The sequence below is a fragment of the Ambystoma mexicanum genome, chromosome 3q, assembly GCF_040938575.1.
Source record: "Ambystoma mexicanum isolate Mex_15411 chromosome 3q, UKY_AmexF1_1, whole genome shotgun sequence".
In the NCBI taxonomy this organism is placed as follows: Eukaryota; Metazoa; Chordata; class Amphibia; order Caudata; family Ambystomatidae; genus Ambystoma; species Ambystoma mexicanum.
The window spans coordinates 883561856-883588379 of NC_090926.1; the positions used below are offsets into that span (position 1 = coordinate 883561856).

The 26524-nt window shown below is 45.2% G+C and overlaps 1 protein-coding gene across 1 annotated transcript in view; it reads right to left on the reverse strand.

Moving 5' to 3' along the window:
• SMURF2 (SMAD specific E3 ubiquitin protein ligase 2) overlaps window positions 1-26524 on the reverse strand; it is a 1271870-nt gene that overhangs the window by 146382 nt on the left and 1098964 nt on the right. The window contains exon 15 of the mRNA XM_069655016.1: window positions 11434-11571. Coding sequence (XP_069511117.1) covers window positions 11434-11571 — 138 coding nt within the window. The remainder of the gene's footprint in view (window positions 1-11433; window positions 11572-26524) is intronic.

Below are 26524 nucleotides of genomic sequence, written 5' to 3' on the forward strand. Positions count from 1 at the left end.
TTGCAAACAAATCTATTTCTGGGAATCCCCATTGTGTGAAAACGTCGAAGACGATGTCTTCTTGTACCCGCCATTCTTACTCTGCGGGCAGAGGGAAGTCTCTGCTGAGTTTGTCTGCTAGCAGATTGAGTTCCCCTGGTACATGTTGTGACAACGGGAACATGTTGTGTGAGAGCCCACTTCCAAATGTTCTGGGACAGCTTGGACAGTCCTGGAGAGTGAGTGCCCCTTGCTTGTTCAGGTAGTACATGGCTGTGGTGCTGTCTGTGAGGACCATCATTGTCTTCCCTTGCAGGTGTGCCTGGAAAGCCTTCAGTGCTTTGAAGACTGCTAGTAGTTCCAGCAAGCTTGTGTGTTTGGACGCTACACTCGGAGTCCAAACTCCGGGTGCAGTCTGATGGGATAGATGAGCCCCCCCCCCATCCTGTGAAGGATGCGTCTGTGGTTAGAGTGGCCTCCACTGTGGGGGTGGCGAATGGTTTCCCTATTACAAGGTTTTCCTTCGACCACCACCATAGCGAGAGAACCAAGGCCTGCGAGACCACCACTAGATCGTCCCATTGTCCGCTGGCCTGACACCACTGGCTGTTGAGCCACTCTTGCATTGGGCGCATGAGCAGGCGCGCGTGAGGTACCAAATATATACATGACGCCATCATTCCTAGCAAACGCATTGTTTTGCGTACCGTCACCTGTCGACCGGCCACATATTGAGGGATCTGAAACAGCATATTTTGGACCCTCTCGTTGGAGGGGAAGACAAGGCTGTCCTTTGTTCGAATTAGAGCCCCTAGGAATTGTTTGATCTGGCTGGAGTCTAGGCTGGACTTCTTCTCGTTGATGGAGAAGCCCAGTTGGAACAAAAGGTCTACAGCCTTTTCGGTATTTGAGAAGCATGCCTCGTAAGAATCCCCTGTTATGAGCCAATCGTCGAGGTAAGGGTATATTGGAATGGACAACCTGCGCAGGTGGGCCTCTGCCACTGCCAGTACTTTTGTGAATACCCTTGGCGCTGATGCTATGCCGAAGGGTAGCACTCTGAACTGGTAGTGTTTGCCCTCTATCATGAACCAGAGGTATATGCATCTTTCATGTCCAGTGTTGTCATGTCATTTCCCTGTGAAAGTAGGGGGATTACTTCCTGTAGGGTCACCAAGCGAAATTTGAGGTTTGACAAATTTGTTCGCTGGGTGCAGATCTAGTACAGGGCGCATGGTCAAGTCCTTTTTGGGTACAAGGAAGTACACTGAATAAATACCTTCCATTACCTGTGATAGAGGCACAACATCTATTGCTCCTTTTAGTAGCAGCAGTTCCACTTCTTGAAGAAGGATGGCGAGGTGCTCCGGTGATAAGCTTTGTCCCCTTGGGGGTCTGTACTTGGGGGACCGACTGAATTCTATACAGTAACCGTGGGCTATGGTTGACAATACCCAGCGGTCTGATGTTATTCCCTCCCATGCTGGTAGGAAAGATGTTAACCGGCCCCCGATCGGCGATGCATGGGAGGGGACCCGAACCTTCGGGTCATTTGGTGTTGGTAGCTGGGGATCCTCTGGGAGTGGGGCCCCGACCTCTACCCTTGCCACAGCGTTGTCCTCTTTGCGTGTATTGGCCACTGGTTCCCTGATTAGAGGACCAGTTGCCTGCAGTGTACTGCTGCTGTTGTTGCTGTTGTTGGCGTTGACCTTGGAAATAATCGTTTGTTGCCGAATCCTCGCTTATTGAGATGCCTTGAGATTTGGTCTAAAGACTTTAGGGTGTTGAAATCCTTCTTCGCAGTCTCCAGTGTGTCGTCCACTGCTTTCCCAAAGAGGTTAGAATCCTCTATTGGTTTATTAATGAGGGACGCCTGGGTCTCTGGCTTAAAACCGGAATTGCGGAGCCAGACATGACGCTTCAGAAGTATTCCCTGGACTAAAGAACGGCCAGCCGTTTCTGCAGCATCAAGAGTGTTTTTAATGATGCTCTGGTTAACCAGAGTTCCTTCTGTTACTGTGGTCAATAAGCGAGTTCTTAAGGGCTCAGGGACTTCCTCGAGGTCCTGCCGCAATTTTCCCCATTGGGCATCAGCATAACTTGCCAGTAGGGTGTTATTATAGGCAATTCTGGTTGAAAAAGCTGCCGAGGCTGTAATTCTTTTACCCAGGGCGTAGAGTTTCTTCCCTTCTTTGTCTGGGGGTGCTTCGCTGGTTGACAGCGGAATCCCTGCTCTTTTCCTTGTGGTAGTTACCACTAAAGAGTCTGGAATTGAGTGACCCCTAATGCATAATGGGTCTGAAGGAGAGGGAGTAAACAGTTTTTCAATTCTGGGATTGACCCCTCTGACCAGTGCAGGTGTAGACAGCGTAGTAGCGCGTTGAAAGTGGGTTGGTCATCTATTGGTGACGGATTCCTGACCGGTGTGGTCTGAGGAGAGGGAAGGTTTAGGATCTCCGGGTCTGTAGACTCTGTTGGTGACTGCCAAGGCTGTGAGCCACCTTCATCTGGGTCTTCTTTGAAGACCCCCCGCACCTATGTCAAGGTTTCACTCAAAACCTTCTTCTTCGAGGTTCTGTTGGTCTTCACTATCCAAGAATTCTTCATCCTCTTGGAAGTGAGGGTCTTCTTCAATGAGGTCATAAGTATGAGATTCCTCCTGAAGGGGGTTAAATAGTCTAGGATATGTAGCCCTAGGGGTCCTCATGAAGTACCTCTCTTGGCCTCTTGGGAGTTTTATGTTCAGGAGTGGACATAAATCTATCCAGTTTCTCCATACATGATTGGAATCTCTCAAGAATCCAATGTGGTAACCCAGAATGGTCTGGAGGCGAAAAAGGAGGCTGTTCTTCCTGTAGCCGTCTTGATCGGTCCCATAACATCGAGGATAAAGTCCCTTCGCCTTCTGAGAACCCTTCTCGTAGGCTAGGGCCTTCGTTCGACGGTGGGAGCTCTCCCTGCCTCCCTTCTGGTATTATCGGCATTTCCCTGGCCTTGTGAGCGGTTTTTAGCGTATCACTCGCCGTCTGTTTCTGGCCGTCCGTGGAAAATATACGCGGCAAGCTCTCGACAATTAGTTTCTCCGTCGAAGGTTCGTCTGGCGGCGCGTCGCCTGTTTTGGTGGTAGCGCCCTTGTCTGCAGGTAGCCCAGTCGCTAGTCGCGGCTGCAGTGTCAGGGAGGGCTTGCGACCCTTACGGTCGGTGGAGGACACCGGTGGGTGCGGCATCTCCGTTGGCACTATGGCTTTCTTCGTCTTTGACGAAGAAGTGCAGTGGGTTGTGTGTTTATGTTTATGCCTTCTGTGTTCGTCAGTGTCGCCGGGGTGTTCATCCCCATAAGTAGGGCGTGAGCCGAACTTGTCGGGGCCGGGGACAGATGTCGAGGAGTGGGTACGCTCCCTAGAGAGGTCTATGACTTCCGAAACGGAGCTCGGGTTATCACTATCCTCGTCACACTCGGCGGCGGCGGGTGAGGAATCAGTTCTAGACATAGCGTAGGCTGCCCACCTCTTGACCCTGCGGTCCTTTAAAGTTTTCGGGCAAAGTAGTTTACAGGCCGCACAGCCTTCCTCGTTGTGGTCGAGAGGTAAGCAACAGTTACACCGCTTGTGCTCGTCTTCCCATGTAAATTTGCCGTTACAGCATGGGCAAAATCTAAACAGACTCCTCTCCATAGCTGAGGATATAGATACGAGTGATAACGACCCCTAAGGGGGGAAAAGGAGAAAGGCATTCTTAGAAATAGAAATGTCCCACGACCCCACTCTCCCTACTGTATAAGGCCGGCGAGGCCAGGCCACGTGTTGGCAGTGCTGAAGGATCTCCTCCGTCTAAGTCACCGCCGCCGAAGTTCTTACTCGGCGGTGGAACAGTTTTGCAGCTTCGACGTCAAAGGAGGGATCTAGTGTATTTAATAATAGATAACTATCAAAGGGTCGAGTAAATCTCTTTGCAATTTCTCTCGAGGAGCTCCGCGTTAAGGTGACCAATATCTGGGCGGAAAAAAAAGAATCTGAGGGACCTCGACGCGTGAGGGATTGTGGGTACAATGCACGTCACTATAGGGATAGTGTTAAAACACACCTTGTCGACGTCCCCTTTTCGACTACGAAAACAAAATTAAATACTCCGCAGTGACCACTGGATGTCGGACTATGCACAGCATGTGATTCTAAGCAGATTAACAAACATCAGAAATGTATTTACTCAAAGGTTGTATAACATTTCACTATTCTAAGCAAGGTCAAAATCACAATCATAAATACACCACACCTCTTCCCTTAAATTCCAGACACGTTAAGCTCACAAAATGAAGTGGGAGCAAAATGGCACTCCAGCAATTTAAAAGGGAGGGAAAGACCGAGTTATCAGCAATTAGGCAAAACCAACAGGTAAGTATTCTGAGCAGTTGAACAAGAGAGACTACAGTGAGGAGATCAGCTAGAAAAGGCTTGGGGTCACTAGGTCAAAAGTCTTTTGCTCAAGATCACACAGTTCAGGGTAGTTTGCGGTAAAGTTTGTGGCACAGATTCCAGATGAGGTTGGTTGGTCGATAAGTTAGATCAAAGAGAAGAGAAGGAAAAGCCCTCAGATTGGATAAAGATTTCAAACACTTTCACCGCGGCTGAGAAACGCACAACCGGATTTGCACAGTACCTTAAAACGGAGAGGGGGCTGTAGCTGAAGCAGACGTTCCTGATAGTTCCTGCAGGCTCACGGTTCCTGAAGCGACTGTCAGACTGATCAGAAGTAGGAAGACTGGAGGGTCCTGCACTATCCAGGGAAGAAACCTGCAGCAGCGCCAAACAACTAATAAAAGGTGTGCTCCTTAAAACCCAAGCAGGGTCAGATCTTCCTGGCTATCCGGCCCAATGTAGCTCTGTACAGCGAATTCGACCAGATGAGGGGTCCTGGCTTGTAGTTTGGGCAAACTGGTTGGTCCCACAAGCTCAAGGGAAGAAGTTTCCTGGAGGATCTTCTCTGTCGTTGGATTTGGAGATTCGGACCTGCAGCAGGGCTTCACCGGGCGGTTCAGGCGTTGTAGGGGTCCTCTTCTTCCAGTTCATCGTTGGTTCTTTCATTCCAGTGGCAACTCTGCTCTTTCAGTCCCAGAGACCTGCTTTGTATGCAGTTTTCCCCCCATTCATACAGCCTGGCTGTCAATCACACAGCAGGGTGGCTGTCCTGGCAAGGCCAGTCCCCTTAGCCAATCAGACAAGTGTGCGAGTTACTAAGGCAACCCATGGCAGGGGTCCGAAGATCCCTCCTTCACATCCTGCCTACCTAGACTATCAGGCGCCTTAAGGAGGGATTCTGTGCAGAAGTCCGCCAAAAGACATTGAACAAAGGAGTCATCCCCGGTTTGGCATGCAGAGAAAAACACGAGAAAGACTAACAAAAAGTCTTCCCAGCCGGAACCAAAATAAAATGTATTTGGTCAAGCTGGTTTATGTTCGAGGCTAATATAATAGCCTAAAACATTACCACATTATATAAGATAATCGTGTTAGAAAGGTTAGGGTAGATAACACTGCCACCAGCCAAGTCTTAATGTTAAGGGAGCGAAACAAGTCTCCAAGAGGCACAGACAAAAATTGTTAAGAGTTAACCCTTTCCAATACTCCATGTAAGAATGTAAGAAGGGGTGTACTGGGTCAGTGGTTTAAAGTGATTATATAAAGTTAATGGCAACTTTACCTGTTTCTGGGGGACAGTAGTCAGCCCCAGAAAAATGGAGTCAGTGGGAAGTCTCAAAGACAACCCTATGTCACTGCACTGAAGATGCTGTGCAACACACACAAAAAGTGGTGAACATGGAGTAGGTGAGGCTCCAGTGCCCAAGATCACACAAAAAGTGAAAAACGCACAGCAAAACACATGTAAGAGTGGGAAAAAGGCTCACACTCTTACCAGGTGTTAGGGAGAAACCTGTGCAGTTCCCTTAGGGACCACTGCAAAAGGCTTAAGACTACAGGTGTTGGCAGTAAACCCAATTGGTAGCAGTCTGTACCACACAGATTTATCTGGTAGCTGTGACTGAGCAGCCAGACTTCTCTCAAGAAGAGTTAGACAGTATATAGAGTATACAAGATAGGTACCAAAATACAGTAGCACAAGCAAACACTGACCAGAGCTTTGGTATCAACGTATATAATTATTTATTTAAAGGCACACTTATAAAAACACTCCAGCACTATTATTGTAAGCAAGTTCAAAACACAGTCACTATTAATATATATACACCCCTTATTCCTTATTAGACAAGTCTTAGTTAACACCACTTATTTTCAGACAGAGGTGAGCGCTTAACTGAAGATGGCACTCCAATAGGTTAACAAAAAAAGAGAGGGAAAAGGCAGAAATTAGAAAAGCACACAACAGTAATACTTTAGAAGCACCCAGCAAGGCATGAAAGTCAAAGTCTACGTGTGAGCAAAAAGTTCAGAGGCCAGGCTCCCTCTTGGAGAGAGCAGAGCACCAATGAGCCCAGGATCACAGTTTAAGAGGCTCGAAAAAGTCTTGCAGGGAGTTCAAAAAGGAATTAGTTCAGCTCAGAAAAGTTCAGTTAGCCAGCCTAGGGTCAGCCCAGGTAGTAAATCGAGAATTTAATAGACACCCCGTACAGACCGTTGCAAAGGAGGCTAGGCGGACACAGTACCTTTAAAATGGAGAGGATCCTCCAGCGGGGGCAGTTGTTCCTGGCAGCGGGTGCAAGTCGTGGCGTCGTCCAGAGGAAGAGAAGGTCTCGACGTGGAGGAAAGCTGAAGGTCGTTGCACTGCCAGGGAAGAAACCAGCAGCGGAGTTCTCCGGTTAAAAGGTACTACCCTTTTATTTGCGGTAGTGGTAAATCGTGGTAGCCCGGTTGCCGGGGTGCTTGGCACAGGCAAGGCGGCCACGAGATGATTCGGGAAGGCAAAAGGACGGGCAAACTGGTTATCCCCACCAGTCAAAGGAAGAAGACTCCTCGGATGAAGATCTTCTCTGTCGTCGAGAAAAGTGGTGAGACGGTTCAGCAGGGCTCCACCGGTGGTGTCCTTGCAGGTCGGCTCAGCTTCTCTCTCCTTGGATTCTTTAGATCCTGTGGCGACGTCTGAAGTTCCAGTCCCCAAAGCCCTGCTTTTATGCAGAAAACCCCCATTCATCAGTCCTCGCTGTCACTCAAACATGCTAAGTGGTGAGCCGGGTGGCTCACCACTGGGCCAATCACACAAGAGTGTGACTTGAGTTGCCGAGGCAACTCAGTCCAGGGTGCCTAAACCCCCCCCTCCCACACATCCTGTAGACCCAGACAGAGTGGCACCACTTTTGGAGGCTTCTGTGTAGAAGCCCGCCAAAAAGTGGAACAAAGGGCTCGACTTGGGTTGGAGTTACAGAGGCGAACACAAACGCCATTTTAAAACCGAGTTCTGACAAAAAGACCCAACCGGGGAATGAATATTAAATAAATAACCCGGCGGTATCTTTGACATTGCACCAAAAAGTGGTGCGTTTAAAATGAATGGGAAAATCCCATAGACAATATTCCAGTGGAATATTTTGCGTGGTAACCACTGCCACTAGCCAGAAACTCGACGAGGGGGGACTGCACAGTGCCCCCTCGAAAAACAGACCCAGGGGTAATCTAATTACCACTACCAGTACTTCCACAGTATGATGGTTTGTACTGGTTCCCAATTTAAGACTAGTAAAATCAATGGTGACTTTACATAACCTGGGAGACAGTAGTCAGTCCCAGGGTATGGAGTCTATGTTTGGGGGTCACTATGACACCCCTGTGTTACTGCACTGGGGGTGCTGTGTAACACTTACCAAAAACCACATGAAACCCTATGGAGTAAAAGACCCCATAACCCATAAAACACATTACAAAGTCAAATGATATCTCAAAGCATGTCTAAGAGTGGGAGAAAAAGAGTCTCACTCTTAGCAGGAGAAAAAAAATAAACCCCCAAAAAATCCAACAAAGCTGCTGGGGGACTCACTAGATTTGGGAAATTAGCCTTAACAGAGAATTCTCCCTAACACCAGGTGAATAAAATAAACCCTAGAAATCCAGCAAAGCTGCTGAGGGACTCAGTAGGTAAGGGAAATTAACCATTTATGAGAATTCTCCTCAACAGTCATCGTCATCACCCCCCCCCCACTTTACACAGGCCGAAGGGAACCCAGGCCCTGGGACATGGGTGCCGGAGGCCCCCCCTTTCCCACTCCCCCAAGTCCGAGCCAAAGAAAGGTCCAACGGCTGTTGAGGGGGAGGCGTTGGTGGTACAGGAGGTGTCACTACGACCAGTAGAGTCGAACCGGCGGAGGGACCAGCACCGGGAGCGCAGGAGGATCGGGAGGAGTACCCAGAGGAGGGGCCAAGGTGACGTTACCTGGGGAAGCGGCCCTCAAAAGCCGTCGGGCCCCTAGGGGACCTGCCCTCCTGGCTGCTGGGCCTCCGCTCCTGTTCAAAGTGCAGATGCGTCTGGTGCGTGTAGCTGTATGATGGGTAGATTTATAAGAGGGGACCAAAACCCTGCACCGCAGGTTCCGCTGTCGCCTCCTGAGGGAAGAGGGCTGGGATCATCCTGCAAAGCCCACTCGATGGACGAAAGCACTGGTGGGCCCTAAGCCTGATACAAGATGGCTGCCTGCCTGGCAGGCTCCACCACATGCAGCTATGCCACTTTGAAGCCTTGCACCACGCCCTGGGTGGGAAGGTGCTAAGGCCCTGAGCCAAGAGAGGCCTCAAACACGAGAGGATACAGCTTGGGTCTTGCACTCGAAGTAGCAGCGTCAACCTCAGATCCCTCTGGTAGGCGCTGCGCCCTCAGCCAGAAGTCGTATTGCCCTGGTTCACGGCCTCGGAAGGGGTGTCGTGTGGGCTGGGAGCCCTCAGCACCTGTGCTTGTATCCGTGCTGGATCTAGCTGAGGATAGACTGAGGTGGCGCTTACCTTACCCCTGGGGTAGAAAAAAAAGGACGAGCCTCATCGTCCTTCTGAGGAAAGACTGTTAGCCCCTGAGCCCCTCAGCTTTGGAGCCGGTTGCTTTGAAGGCCTCAGGTATGTCCCGGGACAGCCTCTAAGAGACCCCGGCCCCTCTGCTTGGGAGCCGGTAGCCTAAGAGGCCTTGGGCCTGCCAGAACCTGAAGAAAATCTTTGCTGCCACAGGTTCCGATACTGTCCCCATGTTGGGGGCCTACATAAAGATGAAGGAAATTAGACCGAACGTATGAGTAGTGTCCAGGACAGCGGTCGTTGCACGACTAACAAAGGTTGGACAGGTGAGTCCAAATCGAGTGCCCAGACCAACAAGAGAAAAATGGACGCAAAGTCAAGCAGACCCATTGTGGAAGAAGAAAAGTCGAAAGTCCAGAAACTATCCCAGGGACAACCAGTGAAACATTCCCAAAGAGAGAGGTACAAGGAAGTGTTGGATATCCGGGAGGGACCCGGGCGAACCATGCGAGAGTAGTAGTAGTAGAAGAAAAAGAAGAACGAAGAATAAGTCATTTTGTGAAACTGCAGGGCAGTTTCATAAGATTGTGGAGTTGAAGAAAGAGAGGGCTTGACCATTTTACTTTGAGAGACTTGTACCCAGGAGAAGGGAGTAATTCTGCCGGGTCGTGGAGAGACTCTTACGTTAGCCATTATGTTTTAGTGGTAGGGATAGGTGAGGAGGTTAGGGCGTTCGATTTGGACATCAACAACATCCTAACTGACCAGAGTTTAGTTTGTATAGGTAGGGAAACCACCTTACATGGGGCTAGACATCGTTGGTTTTCTTTCGTTAATAATAGTCTATAGCAAAAAACATGCCTGTTTGGTACGCCTCTTCATTCTATGAGGCCACATTCCAAACCAATGGCATAAAAAAATTAATCTGAGGATGTCAATGTGTGAAGGAGCATGGGTAACTGTATAAGTAGAATAGGGATAGTGTTACAGGAATGCCCCTGTCAACGCCTTTTTTTCGAATCGAAAAACAGAAGATGTAATACTCTGCACCAACCACTGCGTGTCGGCCTAATCACAACATGTGAATCTAGGCAACATACATATTTCTTTTGTAGCATATAGTATTCTTGAGTTGTACCTGCTTAGTTTGTTTAAGTCCTAATAATATATCTGCATAATTGTGTGTGCAATGCCTAGGCTGATTCTAAGTGGTTTCAACCGTACTTACATACCAGCCCCATACCACCCAAGTCTGCCTTGCTGCTAAATGTACGCTACCTTGTGGAGTTTGGTTTGACCAAGTGTGAAGAACCCTTGCTATTCAATGAGGTTGGCCTCGCAGGACCATCCTCAGGTTTGGCTCTGAAAATCTCTCTAAACAATAGGTTTCTTTATACACCTCGGTGGGTGTTGGAAACCTTCCCAAGAATAACTTTTGAAAATTTGGCTAGAAAACATTGTTTTTACAGCAAAGATACCATGGGCAACTTTCAATCACCACAAAGCTGACAAGGAAGCATCAGCACCAAGAGGCTACCTGTAGCAGAAACAATTCTCTAAATGTCAAAAAATTATGTTTTGCTATGATTGTTCGTCATTGGGCACACCATAACAATGCACTTTGCCAATATAACAAGATGAATGAACTCTTTCCTCGGGTAGTATGAGGTAGCAAAGATTTTCCTAACGCTTGCAGCCAAAATATAAAATGTATCTATATGAAAAGCAATTTGTTAGGAAAGGGTGGTTTATTGCTACAAATGTGGTATTAGGTACAAAAAGAAACCAATTTATATAACTGGTATCAAGGATCACATTTTTGGGTAACAGATTACCTTTCTATGCGTCACTAATTTATTTCTTAACACTTAATGATGCTGTACTAAACATGTTATTAACAAAATTTAAATATTTCCTGCATTTTTAGCTGGACAAGAGAATATTGTAGTAAATGGAAACAGCAATTAGACAAGTTATCTTGAGTATAAGGTGTGAAAATACTGAAGTAACTGAATGTGCCTCTGATGCAAATTGTCAAATAAAACCTACAAAGAAGTGTTAAATTCAACACTTTACCTTTTAAACTCCATGTCAAAGGGGAAACGCTCCCCTCCAACCCACAAGGGGTGTCTATGCACACTTGATTTAAGACCTAATGAGCTTTCAGTCAAGTTGAAGTGAATGGCCAGTGATCAGTGACTTGCCAGGAAGTGATAAACCAATGCTTAAATAACCTCAGTCTCAAATTCTTTAATAAAAAGGTTTATCGTTGAAAAGCTAAATGATACTTAAATGCGCCGAGCACAACCGTCAGTGAAAACTAATAATCTGATGCACGGTACACATTTTATGGTCAATCCACATTTTTTGCCCAATTAAAGAGCTAAAATAAGGCATGGTGGGAGAAAGTAGGTGTCTCACAAATAAAAGAGGGTCAGATAAAAATCTCTACAACACTCCATAATTCTCTCTGTTTTTCAATTCTCTCCATCATTCACTCTGTGCCTCATACCTGACATACTCCTTTTTGCTTTCCTCTGTGACCGGAATACTTTTCCCATTGGGTTTGAGCTCGTGTTGAATGATTTCACCGTAGGCATTGTGCTCCACGCAGAAGGTATGATCCAAAACACCAGTTATATCATTCTCACTAGGAAAGAAAGGGCAATGAAGACTTCACATGAAATACACGCAAACTTTGATTTAAACCAAAACAGAAAACAAACATGTACAGCACAAAATAATGGCGAAGTGTTTATCCTTAAGCCATAAAGGTGCTACTATTCATCCTTTATACACAATTCTCTACCCTGTCGGCACATCGGGAACGGAGTAAGTCTACAGCCATGTTTACCCTGAGGACCAGCCAAAACTGCACTGGATGGCCCTTGGAAAACAAAGGAGTGACTGATGTCTCAATCCATTTAAACCCTTCCATCTAAATTATAACGTTGTCTGAATTAGAGAATATGCTCATAGTGCTGTGAAAAATGAAATGTGCACTAAGTCCAGTGTTTCATATAATAAGTGATTCAAGGATACAACCATTTTATGTATATTTGCCAACTATTAAGATCTGTGGTCATTCTTATGTGCTCAAAATGCTCTTGGATTTTATGCAAAGCTGGCTGGAACACTCACTGGAGCCTTTTGTCCCCCCTTCCCATTTCTCAAAAGGGTATTTTTAAAGAGTAAAATAGGAGTGTACCAGACGGTCCAGCTTGGAATAATAACGCATTGTACAAAATAATGTTATGTGATTAATCTAGGTTTTGATAATAAGTACGGCGCAGCAGGAAAAGTATGATTATGACTAACAGATACTGAAATTAAATAGCTTCCTTTTGCTACAAATAAACATAGTCCGCACGGCACAAGACATCAATTTTTCCCTCTGGTCACAAAGCTATCAGAACAGCTGGGTTGTCTCTAGCAAACGCACACATGACTATGCATTCCATCACCCCCATAGAGACAGGCATAGCGAGACAGAGACCGACAGCTAGCGAGAGAGACATAGTGAAAGAGAGACACAAAGTGAGCGAGAGAGACAGTGAGCGAGAGAGACACAGAGGAGTGAAGTGCAAACATTAGATCTGCAGGCGATACGCCGGATACAGATAGTTAACAATAGTCGATAGACCAAAGTCTTCACAGAATAATGGAATGTGGGTATTTGCAATACAAACACAAACTAAGCTTCTCAATTACTAAAGCACACAGCTGCCCTGGCTCATAGACAATCGAAATGCATCGTGCACAGTGCCGTAACATTTTTTTTTTTATAAACGTGCAAGTTTCATATGCCAGTTGCTGTAAACGTTATGTTGTGGCAAGTCTTCATGCATACATAATTGTTCAACTGCTCTCCAGAAAACCGGCTTTATCAACATCGCATCCTTGTATAATACTAGATATTTTCACCTACAGTAATTGCATTTTTTAACGTTTCTTTGGTTTTTGCCTGCTTTTTAGTCAGTGTTGGGAAATCCTTTCTTTTTGCAGATTTCTCAACAATTGCACTTGGGGCCGAGACTATCTGCAGTTGGTTTGATTCATCCTGGGCTTTTTATTGCAAGTGAGAGATTTTTCAACTCCACTCTCATTATTAACTGGCTTGTTTTGGGACAACAGTCAGTCATTATGTCTCCCAGTGCAGAGGGACTACTGTCCCCCATTTAAATCCTTTTTAGTAGCAGTACTAACTTATTATGGATCGTACATGTCCCCTTAATTTTTTTTCAATGTATTTGTTACAAGAGCAGGAGCAGAAGCTAGAAGGTCGAAGGCATCTGGACCGTGACGAAAGGATGGTCTTTAACTTTCATGCAGAACACGTTAAAAAGTATCACTACTGCATACCAGTGAACACGACAGTAGCAGTGAGGCAGTTCGAGGGTAAAGGGCAGCCAGAACTTTACGTTCTTCTCCCACCATTTGGCTCTCAACATTTATACCAGTTGTAATGTGGGCTCTTTGTGTCCCTATGTTGGATCTGCATCGCCTGCAGTGCTTTGCCAGGGGAATTCTTTGTTTATGGGAATACCTGTCCAGCGTCTCCCTAATACCAGTAAATTCATTTAATATCTTAATGTAGAGGTGTCAGTTTGTGATGTAGGTTATTTTATTGACTCTGTTGTAGAGAGAATAGAATAAGTGAAATAATGTATGGCGTATAACTAGAATAGTAAAAACATCCATTTAAAATGTACTATTCTAATACAGCCTATGATTTCAATAAGTAGTTGTGAGATTAGTAAATCCCCAAAAGAGAACCTCGCATTACAACAAAGAGCACCGATGTTAAGAGTCAACTGGAAATAAAAACAGCAAATGAATGTCTTGAGCAAGTAAAAATTTGATCACTAAAAAGTATTAGCAGAAAGAACTTTCTTTTAGCACACTTCCTGGGTCTCAAAGACTGGCGCAACATACCATGAAATAATACACCCTTTGTTCGTTTACCCATGCGCTTGTGCTCATCACTATCGCCAAGCTTATTTAACAAATTACCTATGGTGAATAGACTGGGCTTTAGCACGAACGACTGCAGAAATATCACGAGAAAACTTGCAGTTAAAATTATGTGAAAGTTTAGAGAATGGAATAAACATTTTGGAAGAGCCCCACAGGAGTGGTGAAGCTGGTGATCGAATTCAGAGATGTGTAAGGCATACAGACAGCCACTACCAATGAGGTCCTACATGAAGAAATGTCAGTAAAGGACAGATATATCATATAGAAGGAAATGCATGCTGAACTACAGAGATCAAAGTTCAAAAGACAGTTTTATGGTTTTTAATTCATCTCCAACTCTGTGAGAACTAGATCTTGGTTTGAAATCTTAGTTAAAACTCTACAACCAGCTTGTAATTTAAATGATTGAACATGGACATATTTCAGACCGCAAAAAATAGGTGTAGTGGCTTGGTATCCAACATCTTAAAGGGGAAGTTCAATCAAAAATGTTATTGTCCTGATCGTTCGGGCATGTATTTTTAAACATACTGTAATCAGTCTTAAAAATGATTCCTATGCAATTTACCTTAGTTTTACTCACTTCACACATGTGAAAACAACATGTAGGGCGCCACCATCTTATGCTAATCTTATCCGTTGATGCATCGCCCTAAGTTCAAGTGCCCTTGTGGCAAGAATACAGATCTCCTGCCCCTCAAACTGACATCACTAGACTCTGTTCTCTGTGTGCAAGCTATTGACGCATCTCCATGGAAATTCCAGGATGTCTCTTTCCTAAAGTATAAACCCTTTCTGAGCAGACAACATTGCAGTTGTTTTTTCATTCATCTCACTGCATTTAGTTTTGATTGCCCATGACTCGTTTCTGCTCTGTTCAGCTATCTTCCTAGTATGACACGCTGTGAACAGGTACTTACACTAGCATAATTGATTTAACTCAGTACTCGTGTTTTATTTAAATATTTCTCATTATGTACCAATGTCTTCACCAAACCTTATTTAATTTCGAAATGTCATACATAGTTTGTACATTTATTTGCTCCATTTGTATTTTTAACATTGTAATGTATTTTCCGCACCTTCTTTAACAGTATTTGCTACATACAAACAAAAACATTTTTATTTTTCTGACTGTGGATTTTGTATTATTCAACTCTCAGGAACTATGCAAACAATACAGCCCGACCAGTACATGCCTGAATATTCTGAAGAGGAACTAATTGAAAGAGAAAGAAGCGGAAACTATGGGGAATCGGACGATAGTTGGGAAGATGAATCACCAGAGCCCGAGTATTGTCGCATGGAAGACGTTTCTAACTGGTGTCCCTGCAATTGTTGTAAGGTCATGCCAACCAAGGTGGAGAAATGCTGCTGCCAAGAAAACTCTGGATGCTTGGCCTACGAAGCTAAAGAAGACACCACTGCTATGCATTACCGAGCTGCCTGACTTCAGGGCAGCCTGTTTTACAAGGGCTGTGTGTTTTGCTTATGCATGAATTTTGCACAGCAGTTCACCCTCGGAATCGAAGTAACAAATAAGCATACTCTAGATGTGATGCAATTGTATTTTGACCACTGAGATGACTAACATTTCATGTTGTTCTCCTACATTGTTGTAACTTCGATCGATTACTGACAAATGAATTTGTCTGTAAATGTAATACATTTCTCGTAATTATTGCAAATTGGAGTGTTCATCGCTGACGGGTCTTTTACTTTCGACTAAAAAACAATATTTCTCTATGGCCCAAACCGTTCTGGCTTGAATGGGTGCTCACTTTTGTAATGTGTCATTACTTCAAAGCACAAGTAAATGTTTTCGGAAAGCTACTTTTTTTAAGGGCAACTATGACAACGAATTTAGGATGCATTTTCAAGTAATTTGGTACACTTATCTGGTTCATTCAATTAAAGTATTTATGTTTCTCTTTCACAGGTGATACAGGGTGGTGGCCTACCATTCATTTAGATGGTGGATTCATGGGAGGCTTGGATTTCGAGGTCGATGAGTAATACCAGCCTTTCGGTCGAGCCATTTACGTCAAATTCCACAGTGACAGTGGACAGTACAGGGGATTTTTAAATGCTGTGCCACAACCTCATGTATACAATTTGTAGTTTGTTTGTGCCCTCAACATCACCAAAGTAAATAAAATACAAATGAGCTAATATGAATAGTTGTTTGAATTTTTCAGAGAGTCAAGAACACGCCCAATTGTTTATGAGGGTCATGAAAGGATGATTGTTGCCCTTTTGCGTTCACCAAGCCCTTTTCATCCCCTCTCCAGTATCAATGGCAATTTGTACCTGTGGCCGTGCTCTCGCAAGGGGGCTTGGAGGGTGGGAACACTCAAGGTGCCAAACATCATGTACAAATAAAAGGGATCTTCTGCACGGTGACTATTGTCCACATGGCCTCCCCAGACCCAGTGTCTCCAGACTCCCCTTTCAAGACCCCGTCCCTGCAATCAACATATGTCTCTGTCCATTGACTGTCTTCCTGGGCATATTGAGCTCGCCTCATCCACATCCATCTGCCCTCCAGTGGCAATGGCAGTTTGCACCTGGGGGCGTTTGCTTGCAAGGAGGATGGGAACGCTCAAGGTGCCAAACAATACGTACACCTCAAAGGGTTATTTCGCACAGGGCCATTGTCCACATGGCCACCTCAGAACCGGTGTCTGCAGACTCCCCTTTCAAAATCCTGTCCCGGCAAACAACATACGTTTCTGTCCCTTGACTGTCTTCCGGACCGATTGCTTTCGCCTCATCCACATCCACCCGTCCTCCAGTGTCAATGGCAGTTCACACCTATGACCATGTGCTCCAGAGGGGGCTGGGTGGGTAGAAACACTCAAGTTGCCTAAAAACATGTGTTTGGCAGAATTGCATGTAGTACCCTCAGGGACCACCACATACAATTAGGACTACAGGTGTAAGCAAAAACCAACCTTTGCTATACGTCTGTACTACACAGTTTGTGGCAGCAAGCTGAGCAGCCAGGCTTATCTCAAGAGGGAATGTAAGCAGTACAAGGATGTTACACAGAGGTCTTACAATCACAGTGATTCAAATAGACACTTACACTCAATGGTTCTTGGTAAAACACTTATTAATTTATTACACAATCATTTAGAAAACATTCACTAGAAGGAGGCAGCTTAATATTATACACAAATATACTTCAATAGCAAATCAATATGTTTCTGAGTAAATTAGGCACCCCTGAAATAGGAGCAAAATGGCATTTCAGTTACTTTGAATGGGAGTAAAAACGCACAAGTTAATAGAATAGATCACAAATACTTTCTTAGGCAGTGCAAATAGTTTCAGTTCACTAGAGGACTCTATTCAATTCAATAGGCATAGGCCAAAGTCAATGGACTAGTGTCTTGGATAGGAAAGAGAAGTTCTTGAAGTAAATGGTAAAGTCTTTGCCAAAGTTCTCAGAAGTAGTTTGTGCAAAAAAGAATCATATGTTAGGTGACAAGCTGATTAGGCCTGCAAGCTGGGAAAGTTCCACAACCTTTCACCGAGAGAGGAAAATTCCCTCAATCGGGTTGGCACAATACCCTAATATGAAGAACAAGATACAGCAGAAGACGTTGGTTCCTGGCAGTTCCTGCAGATCTCACTGTTCCTGAGCCTCAGTCGTGGAGACAAGAGGGAGGACGTCAGGGGACTCCTGCACTGCACGGGATCGTCGAAAAATGCTGACAAAATGGAGTTACTTCAGTTTGAGTAGCTGTTATCAAGCACACAAGCTGGTGTCCTTCCCCCTGGTTAATCCTAACCACCCCCGAGAATGGTATCCAGGTGGTTTACGAGTTGATTGGCCCCACCAACTCAAAGGAAGAAACCGTCCGGAAGGGGCTTCTTTGATGAGGTGAACTTGGTAATTCGGTCCTGCAGCAGGGCTTCACCGGGCAAACCATCGGTCCAGCTGTTGCAGAAGCCGTCCTCTTCCAGCTTGTCTTCGGTTCTTTCGTTCCAGTGGTCGACTCTGCTTTCCAGTCCAAGAGACTCGCCTTTTAAACAGTTTTCTCCCTTTCATTCCGGCCTAGCTGTCACTCACCCAGCAGGGTGGCTGTCCTTGCCAGCCAATCACGCCAGAGTGCATTTGGGTCTCCTAGGAGACTAAGCACAGGGAGTTTTGGGCACCTCCCTCGCTTCCTGCGGTCTTCAGTCCTCAAGCCCGCCTAAGGCATCGAAACAAAGGGACCAAACCTAGTTTGGCGCACAGGGACAAACTCTAGAAGGATCTTTCAAAAAAGAAATGGCGAAAAAAGAAGACTGTAACCTGTTTAAACAAAGGAGCTTAAGGCGCCATCTTGAAAAACATGGCTCCCGCGATTTTTAGCTACCTGTGTTCGCGGTCAGGAAAAATCATGGAATTTCTTTGTAAACAGCCATTTCGATAGAAAAGGGTAGCATTTGACTTCTACATGAGTTTCTAGACAAAGGGGATACTAGGTGACAGCTCCAGCACTCTATAGGAAGAAAGTGTGTCCTGGTTTTAGAAATTTTAAAAAGACTAGTAAAGTCAATTTAACCTTACATTCGCGGGGAAACAGTAGTTTATCCCAGAGAAGGTATTTAAATCTTTGGGAAGTCTAAAAAGACATCCCTGTGTCAATGCACTGAGGGCGCTGTGTAATACACATGAAAAGATGCCTATGAAGTTATCTTTAAAACTCCATAATCAAAGAACACAAGAGTAAAACACACATCAAAATACATGAAGGAGTGGGAAAAAGGGTCACACTCTTTCCAGGAAAAAAAGTCCTTAAAATCCAGCAAAGTTGCTGGCGGTCTCAAAGGTGAAGGGAATTAGCACATTTATGAGAATTCTCCCTAACATGTACACTTGCAAAGGATCTTCTGCATGGTGACCATTGTCCAAATGGCCTCCCAAGACGCAGTGTCTCCAAACTCCCATCTTCAAGACCCCGCCGCAGCAATCAACATACATTTGTGTCCCTTGAGCAGTGTTCCCAGACTTTTTGCGCTTGCATCATGCCCATACATCCATCCTCCAGTATTAATCGCAGTATGCACCAGTGGCTGTGCTCTCGCAAGAAGGCTGGGAGGGTGGGAACACTGAAGGTGCCAAATACCATGTACAACTCAAAGGGATCTTCTGCACGGATGCATGCCATCACATCAATTGTACGGACTCCAATGGTGCAGCTGGGGCAACATACTTTGGGTGCTTTCTCTGCAACAACAGAAGGGGCGACAACGTCTGGGTCTCAGCAGATGTCCATTGCACCTCCCTCTAATACAACATCAGTGACGAGGACAGGTACGCTGCATGGGCTAGATGCTACAATATTCCAGGAACCCCTAGGGCAGATGAAGAGGAAGACCTCTGGTTGTTTACTGTTCATGTTTGCTGGACTCCTAGGGATTTACACAATTTGGCTAAGGAGTTTCCAAACACAAGTAAGGAATCCCAGCATTTTATTGAAGAAATTCTTACTGTCACACAGTGGCATAACTCCACTTGGGCAGATATGAATCAGCTCACGATTGCCATCATGCCATGGGTAGTCAGGCAGAAATTAACACAACATGCCCCCTGGCCAGCAGCTTATCCAGGCAGCAGCGGCGCCCTGGAATAAGAAAGAAATAGTTGGATTACCACTGTTCGTGAGGTCTGCAACCAACACTACAAGCCATTATTGGGACTTGTGTCAGTGGTGACCCCCTGTGTAGCATGCCAGGGACAAAATGAGGAGAATATTTAAAGTGAACGTATGACTCTGCACTTATAAAACCTACAGGCACAAGGGCAAGCAGACCCTGGGGCAAGTGGAGGGTTTGGAGAAGGTTATGGGGGTTGGGATATGGGGAGGGGCAGAGGAGCCCCAAACCTAAAACAGGGATATCAGGGACAGCAAGGACAGTGTTGACCCAATGGCATGCAACTCTTACAAACAAATGGGACACTGGAAAAAAGAATGCCCCCATAGAGACTAGTGACATAATTTACTTAATATACTGCAACAAGGTTCCTTCGGAAACCCCAATAGCAAGGTACCGCCTACCTGCACTTAAAAATGTTAATCTACGTATGTCCACTTATCTATTGTCCCCGGTGACTGTTCCATTTACTCTCTTCCACCCAATTGTAAGATCACCGCTTCCCCATCAAATTGATTTCTTATATATTATCCATTCTATTGTGAGCAAAAGAGTATTGTTCATTCTGTATATACATAAATAAAATAGTGTACCAGGCCCATATCAGAGTCCTAATGCCAGTATATTAGGTTCCTTTCTGAATTCTAATGCACCAAAGATTGCACATTATAAACCGTCACCAAACCAGTTTGGCCAAGATCCATTGCGAGCGAACTTCACTTCCAGACCCCTAATACCAGACGACCAAGAAGGTCCACACATTTAGTGCAAGTTTCATCTGCAATCCATCCCTTGTTTGGCAGATACAGGTGCTAGCAAATCTGCAATCCATCAGTGTTTTCTCAGTGTGCCACTATCCTCAGAAACAGTACAAAGTATAGGGATATCTAGTATCCCAGTAGTTAATCACGTTACAGAACCTCTTACACCTTGGGTCCTATTACGGACACACGTGCTTATCTTCTTAGCCCCTTCGCTCCAATGTACCTCATAGGGAGAGACCACTTATGTAATCTGAATTGCACTATCCACTGTATGCCAGGAGTGGTAGTTTTGAGAGTTCTCAGTAATACTAAGTAGCTGTCCTAGCCATCTTCCAGGTTGTACTGATCAAGCTGGAGTCCTACGAAACCGGGACTGCTCACCTGATTTACGAGAGTTAATAAATGCAGACCCAGAATCTCTATGGTCTATCCATGTTAATGCAGTAGGATACATCCACAATGATGAAACAGTAAGAATTACAAACAATCCCTCTAAAAAATACCCCTGTTGTAGAGTCACTATTAAAGCAAGGAATGGCATGGTGGAGGCACTTCGGCAATCCCAGCGTGGTGGCAGGCAGTTTTAAGTACAGGTTGCTCCACTTCATGTCGATTTCAGTTCCCAAAATATTCACCAAATTGTTGACAGCGGCGACCTCCCACCTGGAGCGGGTGAAGTGCGGACACATTTAGCCCTTTCAAGAGGAAGCCTAGATTTCATGGACTCTCTTGTTGGATCTTTTCAAACTGGGGCTCGGGGCAACCCTACAAAATCTACCTTCATGGTAGTGCCCACCCTGACTATTTCCAATGGAATACTGAACAGGCCAGGGTTTTTCCCGTCATTGGAAGAAATCTAGGACCACCTATGGACCTGCTCCTTCATGACAAAGCAATGGCATAGTGGTTCCAGAGACTGCTGGCCTCATGCCCTCTTGTGTGCTCTGTGTCCTGTATGCCAGAATGAGAAAGAGGCGGATATAGATGTATCTTGCTCTGCAAGGAGCCAGTCTTGCTAAACCCAGTCTGAGAAGCCCCCAGATTGGAGTAGACGTTTCAGACCCCACTCCTTCAGATATAATCACTACAGATGTTTCCCTGCTAGGCTGGGCCATGGCGAATGAGATGGAGATTCACTGCTTGTAGTCCCTGGGCCACAAACCTTGCCACATCAACCATATAATATTACTTTTCAGAAATCACACCTCAAGGGGAAGAACAAGGAGGCAGATTCCTTCAGGCAGCAGATCTTAAAGCAACCATGAGCTGGAAGTCCACCCTCTGGTGGTAGAGAACTTATTTCAGGTGGTCAAACCCTCAAATTCCTTTGCTACTGGTAACTGGGTGCATGGGCCCTGTGGGGTGAGTAGCGAACCGTTAATCAATTTCTCCTGATTTTACCTTTGTATGTGCTTCCCTTGTTCCTCAGTGTGTGCCTTCCCTTGCCCCTCCGAAATCTGTGTGCCTGCCTCGCTCCCACCCTATGATTGGTGCCTGCAGCCAGGAAGATGCCCTTAAGCTGTGAGTCCCAGGGCAGCCTTGCCCATGCAGCTGGCCAAGGATCAGAGGAAAAGGGCAGCTCCTTTCCTGGCAATTATGGAATTACTGTGAAGTTTAGCTATGGTGTGACACTAATAACGCGAAAGTGGACAGGGTATTGCACTCAGAGGAGTCATGGGGTGGCCAAGGTCTCGCACAGGGGGAACTTTGAGGGCAAGGCAGTGTTTGCACTCGGGTGAACTTTGGGGGTGGCAATGTGTTGCACTTAAGGATAGCCTGTCTTTTACACAATAAGATTTATTGGGATAGCCTGTATTTTACACTTAGAAGATATATGGTGATAGCCTGTCTATGGCACTTGAGGATGACCCACGACAGCCTGTATTGCACTTATCGTTGATATTGTACCTAGAAGATTCATGATGTTAGCCTGTCTATTGTGCTTAGAAGACTTTATGAAGATAGCCTGTCAATTATACAGACAATCTGATCACACAGCTACATCAAAGACAAAGCTCCATCTCAGACTTTTCACGCACCACTTCAGTGGACATCTGCTACCCACAGGCATGCATTAAAATGCAGCGAGAACCTATAAACAAACAATTCGGTCAAGCTGGACACAATGATTTTCCTCCATACACCAGACTAAAACACAACACCTCTGGCATCAAAATGCAGCAACAAGCTATGACAGAAATTCGGTCTAGCTGGACACAGAACAAGTCTCATGCCCTCGCACACTCCCCTGAACACCTCAGAATCCATCCACATGCCTGACCTTCATGGGAAGTTTACTAGAGCTCGGCCAGCCCACCTAACTACCCATCTTGGCCAAATGCACACACGCATTCTAATCCTTCTGGCAATTGTCCCATAACTTGGGCTTTGCTCCCCCGAGGGCATTCCTGCCACAAGCGAGTTGAGGCCATAATAAAGGGATAAAGGCATTATATAAATGCCAAACTACTAGCATTACTATGTGTGCCAAGTGTAGGGAAGGACCAACACCACTCTCTCCTCCATCCCCTGAAATTGGGTTCCTGTCATATATTCTTATAGGAATTATGCTCATGAGCTAGAGCGCTGATGGACCATACACCTATTCATCTTCAGAGAAGCTTAAAAACAATGAAGGAGTATGTTCATGCTCATTGCATGAATGTAAATGCTAGGAAAATTCCAAATCCTGCATTTCTCCACTGTTAGGAAGCAAACTGTCTTCAAATGGATATTAGACAAAGCTTCTTTGGAACTGGTAGATAATTTATTATCTTGGGACCATGCCAAATACAGATCACGCTTTGTGGTTTCATAAAATACACAAAGGCAAAAGCGCCAAGAATAGTGGGTGCTCTAAATCAATTCGATTTACAGCATGGTAACTTTTCCTTAGTCCCAATAATTAAGGCTTACGAAGTGGCACTATCGACCCCATTGGCTATTCAGACTAGATTTCATCATAATTGTGACACATGGTTTACTTGTTTGGAGGGAACTGTATGGACAGCAGTTCCTGGACTACATTCAGGCACATCCTTTTTATATGTGCGGTCAGACTTGGGTTTAGTATCCTTTCTTTTCTCTCTGGCAAAACTGGGAAGTTTTGATTTTTTTTATTGAATATTCAAAATTGCCCAAAAATACGTTATTGGGATTGCTCAGAAAATTGAAAGAAAAAAGGTTAAGTTATGGAGGATTCTCATATATTTGCCAATTCCCTCTAGCTTAGAACCCTCCAGCTCTTTTGCTAAACTTTGGGATTTTGAACTTTTCATTTTCAATGTGTTTTCAGTGTTTGTTTCTTTGGATATGGAGTCTAACCAACTCCATAAGCATCATCTTGCTTGCTTGTGTTACACAGCACCTTCAGTGCAGTAACACAGGGAAGCCTTTGAGACTGTCCCAAGGTTCAAATACCTTCTATGGGATAAAATACTATTTCCCAGAGAATGTAAGGTTAAATTGACTTTATTAGTCTCTTTAAATTCCTAGACCCAGCATACACTATCTTACAATAGAGTGCTGGAGGGGTTACATAGTATCCCCATGTGTCTAAATACTCATGTAGCAGTCAAATGCTACTCTTTCCTATTGAAATGGCTGGTGGAAGTGGTTTTACAACGAACTACCATGATTTCTCCCGACAGCAAACACCGGTAGCTAAAAATCGCGGGAGCCATGTTCTACCAAGATGGTGTCTGAGCCCCCTTTGTTTAAACAGGTCTGGTCTTTTTTCGCTGTTTCTTTGTGGAAAGGTCCTTCTAGTTTGTCTCTCCGTATCAAATCAGGTTTGGTCCCTTTGTTCCTACGCCTTTGGCAAGCTTCGGGACTGAAGACCGCCTCTGGTGCCTGAATGTATGGGGTGGGCAGGAAGTGAGGGAGGTGCCCGAACCACCCTGTGCTTAGTCTCCTAGGAGACCCAAATGCACTCTGGCGTGATTGGCTGGCTGACTGTTCGGCAAGGACAACCACCCTGCTGGGTGAGTGACAGCTAGGCTGGAATGAAAGGGAGAAAACTGTTTTAACAGCTAGTCTTGTCTTGGAAGGCAGAGTCGACCACTGGAACGAAAGAACCGAAGACGAGCTGGAAGAGGACAGCTGCTGCAACTCCTGGACAGTTGGTTTGTCCGGTGAAGCCCTGCTGCAGGTCCGAATTGCCAAGTTCATCTCGACAGAGAAGCCCCTTCAAGGAGGACTTCTTCCTTTGAGATGGTGGGACTAATCAACTTGTAAGCCACCTGAATACCATTATCGGAGCTGGTTAGGTTTAACCAGGGGGAAGGACACCAGCTTGTGTGCTTGACTACAGCTACTCGAACTGAAGATCTTCCATTTGCCAGATTTTTTGACCAGTCCCCGTGTAGTGCTCGAGTCCTCCGACGTCCTGCCCCTTATCCCCACGACTGAGGCTCAGGAACAGCGAGATCTGCAGGAACTGCCAGGAGCCAACGTCTTCAGCTGCATCTTTTCTTCATATTAAGGTACTGTGCCAACCCGATTGAGAGAACTTACATCTCGTGGTGAAAGCTCGTGAAACCTTCCCAACTTGCAGGCCTAATCACCTTGTGACCCAACATATGATTCTTTTCCGCACAAACTATTTCTGAGAACTTTGGCAAAGACTTTACCATTTACTACCAGAACTGCTCTTTCCTATCCAAGACACTAGCCCATTGACCTTGGCCTGGGCCTATTGAATTGAATTGACTCTTCTAGTAAACTAAAACTATTTGCACTGCCTAAGAAAATATTTGTGATCCATTTTTACTCCTTTTTACTCCTATTTAAAGTGACTGAAATGCCATTTTGCTCCTATTTCAGGGGAGTCTAATTTACTCAGAAACATATTGGTTTGGTACTGAAGTGTGTTTGTGTATAATATTAAGCTGCCTCCTTCTAGTGAATGTTTTCTAAATGACTGTGTAATAAATGAATAAGTGTTTACCAAGAAACCTTGAGTGTAAGTGTCTACTTGAACCACTGTGATTGTAAGACCTCTGTGTAACATCATTTACTGCTCAAATACCCTCTTGAGATAAGCCTGGCTGTTCAGCTCGCTACCAAAAACTGTAGTACAGACTTATACCAAAGGTTGGTTTTGCTTACACCTTTAGTCCCAATTATGTGTGGTGGTCCCAGAGAGTACTGCATGCAATTCTACCTAACAGGTCATACATTTGAAAGGTCTACTTTTGAGAACCTGAATAGTCTGTTTATTCAGGACATTTGTGCTTAAATTGACTGGACACAAAATAAAACATTTTAAAAGATGTCAAGAAAAAAGAATTACAACACGACTGACATAATAATGTTCAGAATTAGAATGCAACTCTCTTGCAAGATAACGGCCTGATTACTTATCGCCAATCTTCATTGCACCGAGTCCTAGTCTTCCTCGTCCCAGTCCTTACATACTTGAGGCATCATCTCCCGAGAGACTCGCCCTCTCACTTTTTCCAACTAAGTGAGTAGAGACCTGGCCCTGCGCTAGTTCCTTGAAATTGATATTTTATTTCTAGTAGGTTTCTAGTAGTACCTTCTGTAGGTTTGTTGATTTTGTTTTACCTTTAAGACCCGCCCAACAAACCACTTTCTGTTGAAATACCCAGCTGGCGCAGTACCAGGTGGGGGTGGTGGGAAATTAGGACTGTGTAATGAAGATTACCATGCACTTGAGGACCTACCAAGCAGCATCCCCCACAAGTAACCCACGACAAAACTTGAAATCATGCAGTGTTCCAGGATGTATATGGATCGAGATTGATTGTGATATGGCATCTGCTGTTGCCATTACCGACCACAAATGGGGAGGAATCTTAAAACAGTATAACAGCCTGATCCCAGGGCCAGTCGAACACCGGAAGAATAAGCATCCAGATTATGCTTCCAACCTCTCACCGAACAAGTGGAAGCTGTGCTACAAGTAAAAACCGCTGACCAAGTCTGCTCAGCCTGTCGAGATTGCTCTTGTGCATTCTGAACAGGAATCTACTTCCTTAGAAACAGCAATAAGGGACAAGCAAGTATCCTGTACCACTGACCCTATGAAGGTATGGGAAGACAAATTCCCCTCTCCTTGAAGGCAGGGTCGAAAATAAAAATGGCTTTTCTCAACAGCAGGTCTCTGAATAGTCATGCCTGTGATATACATGACCTTATACTGGACAGAAACCTAGATGCAATGTGTCTCCCGGAGAAATGGATCACTGA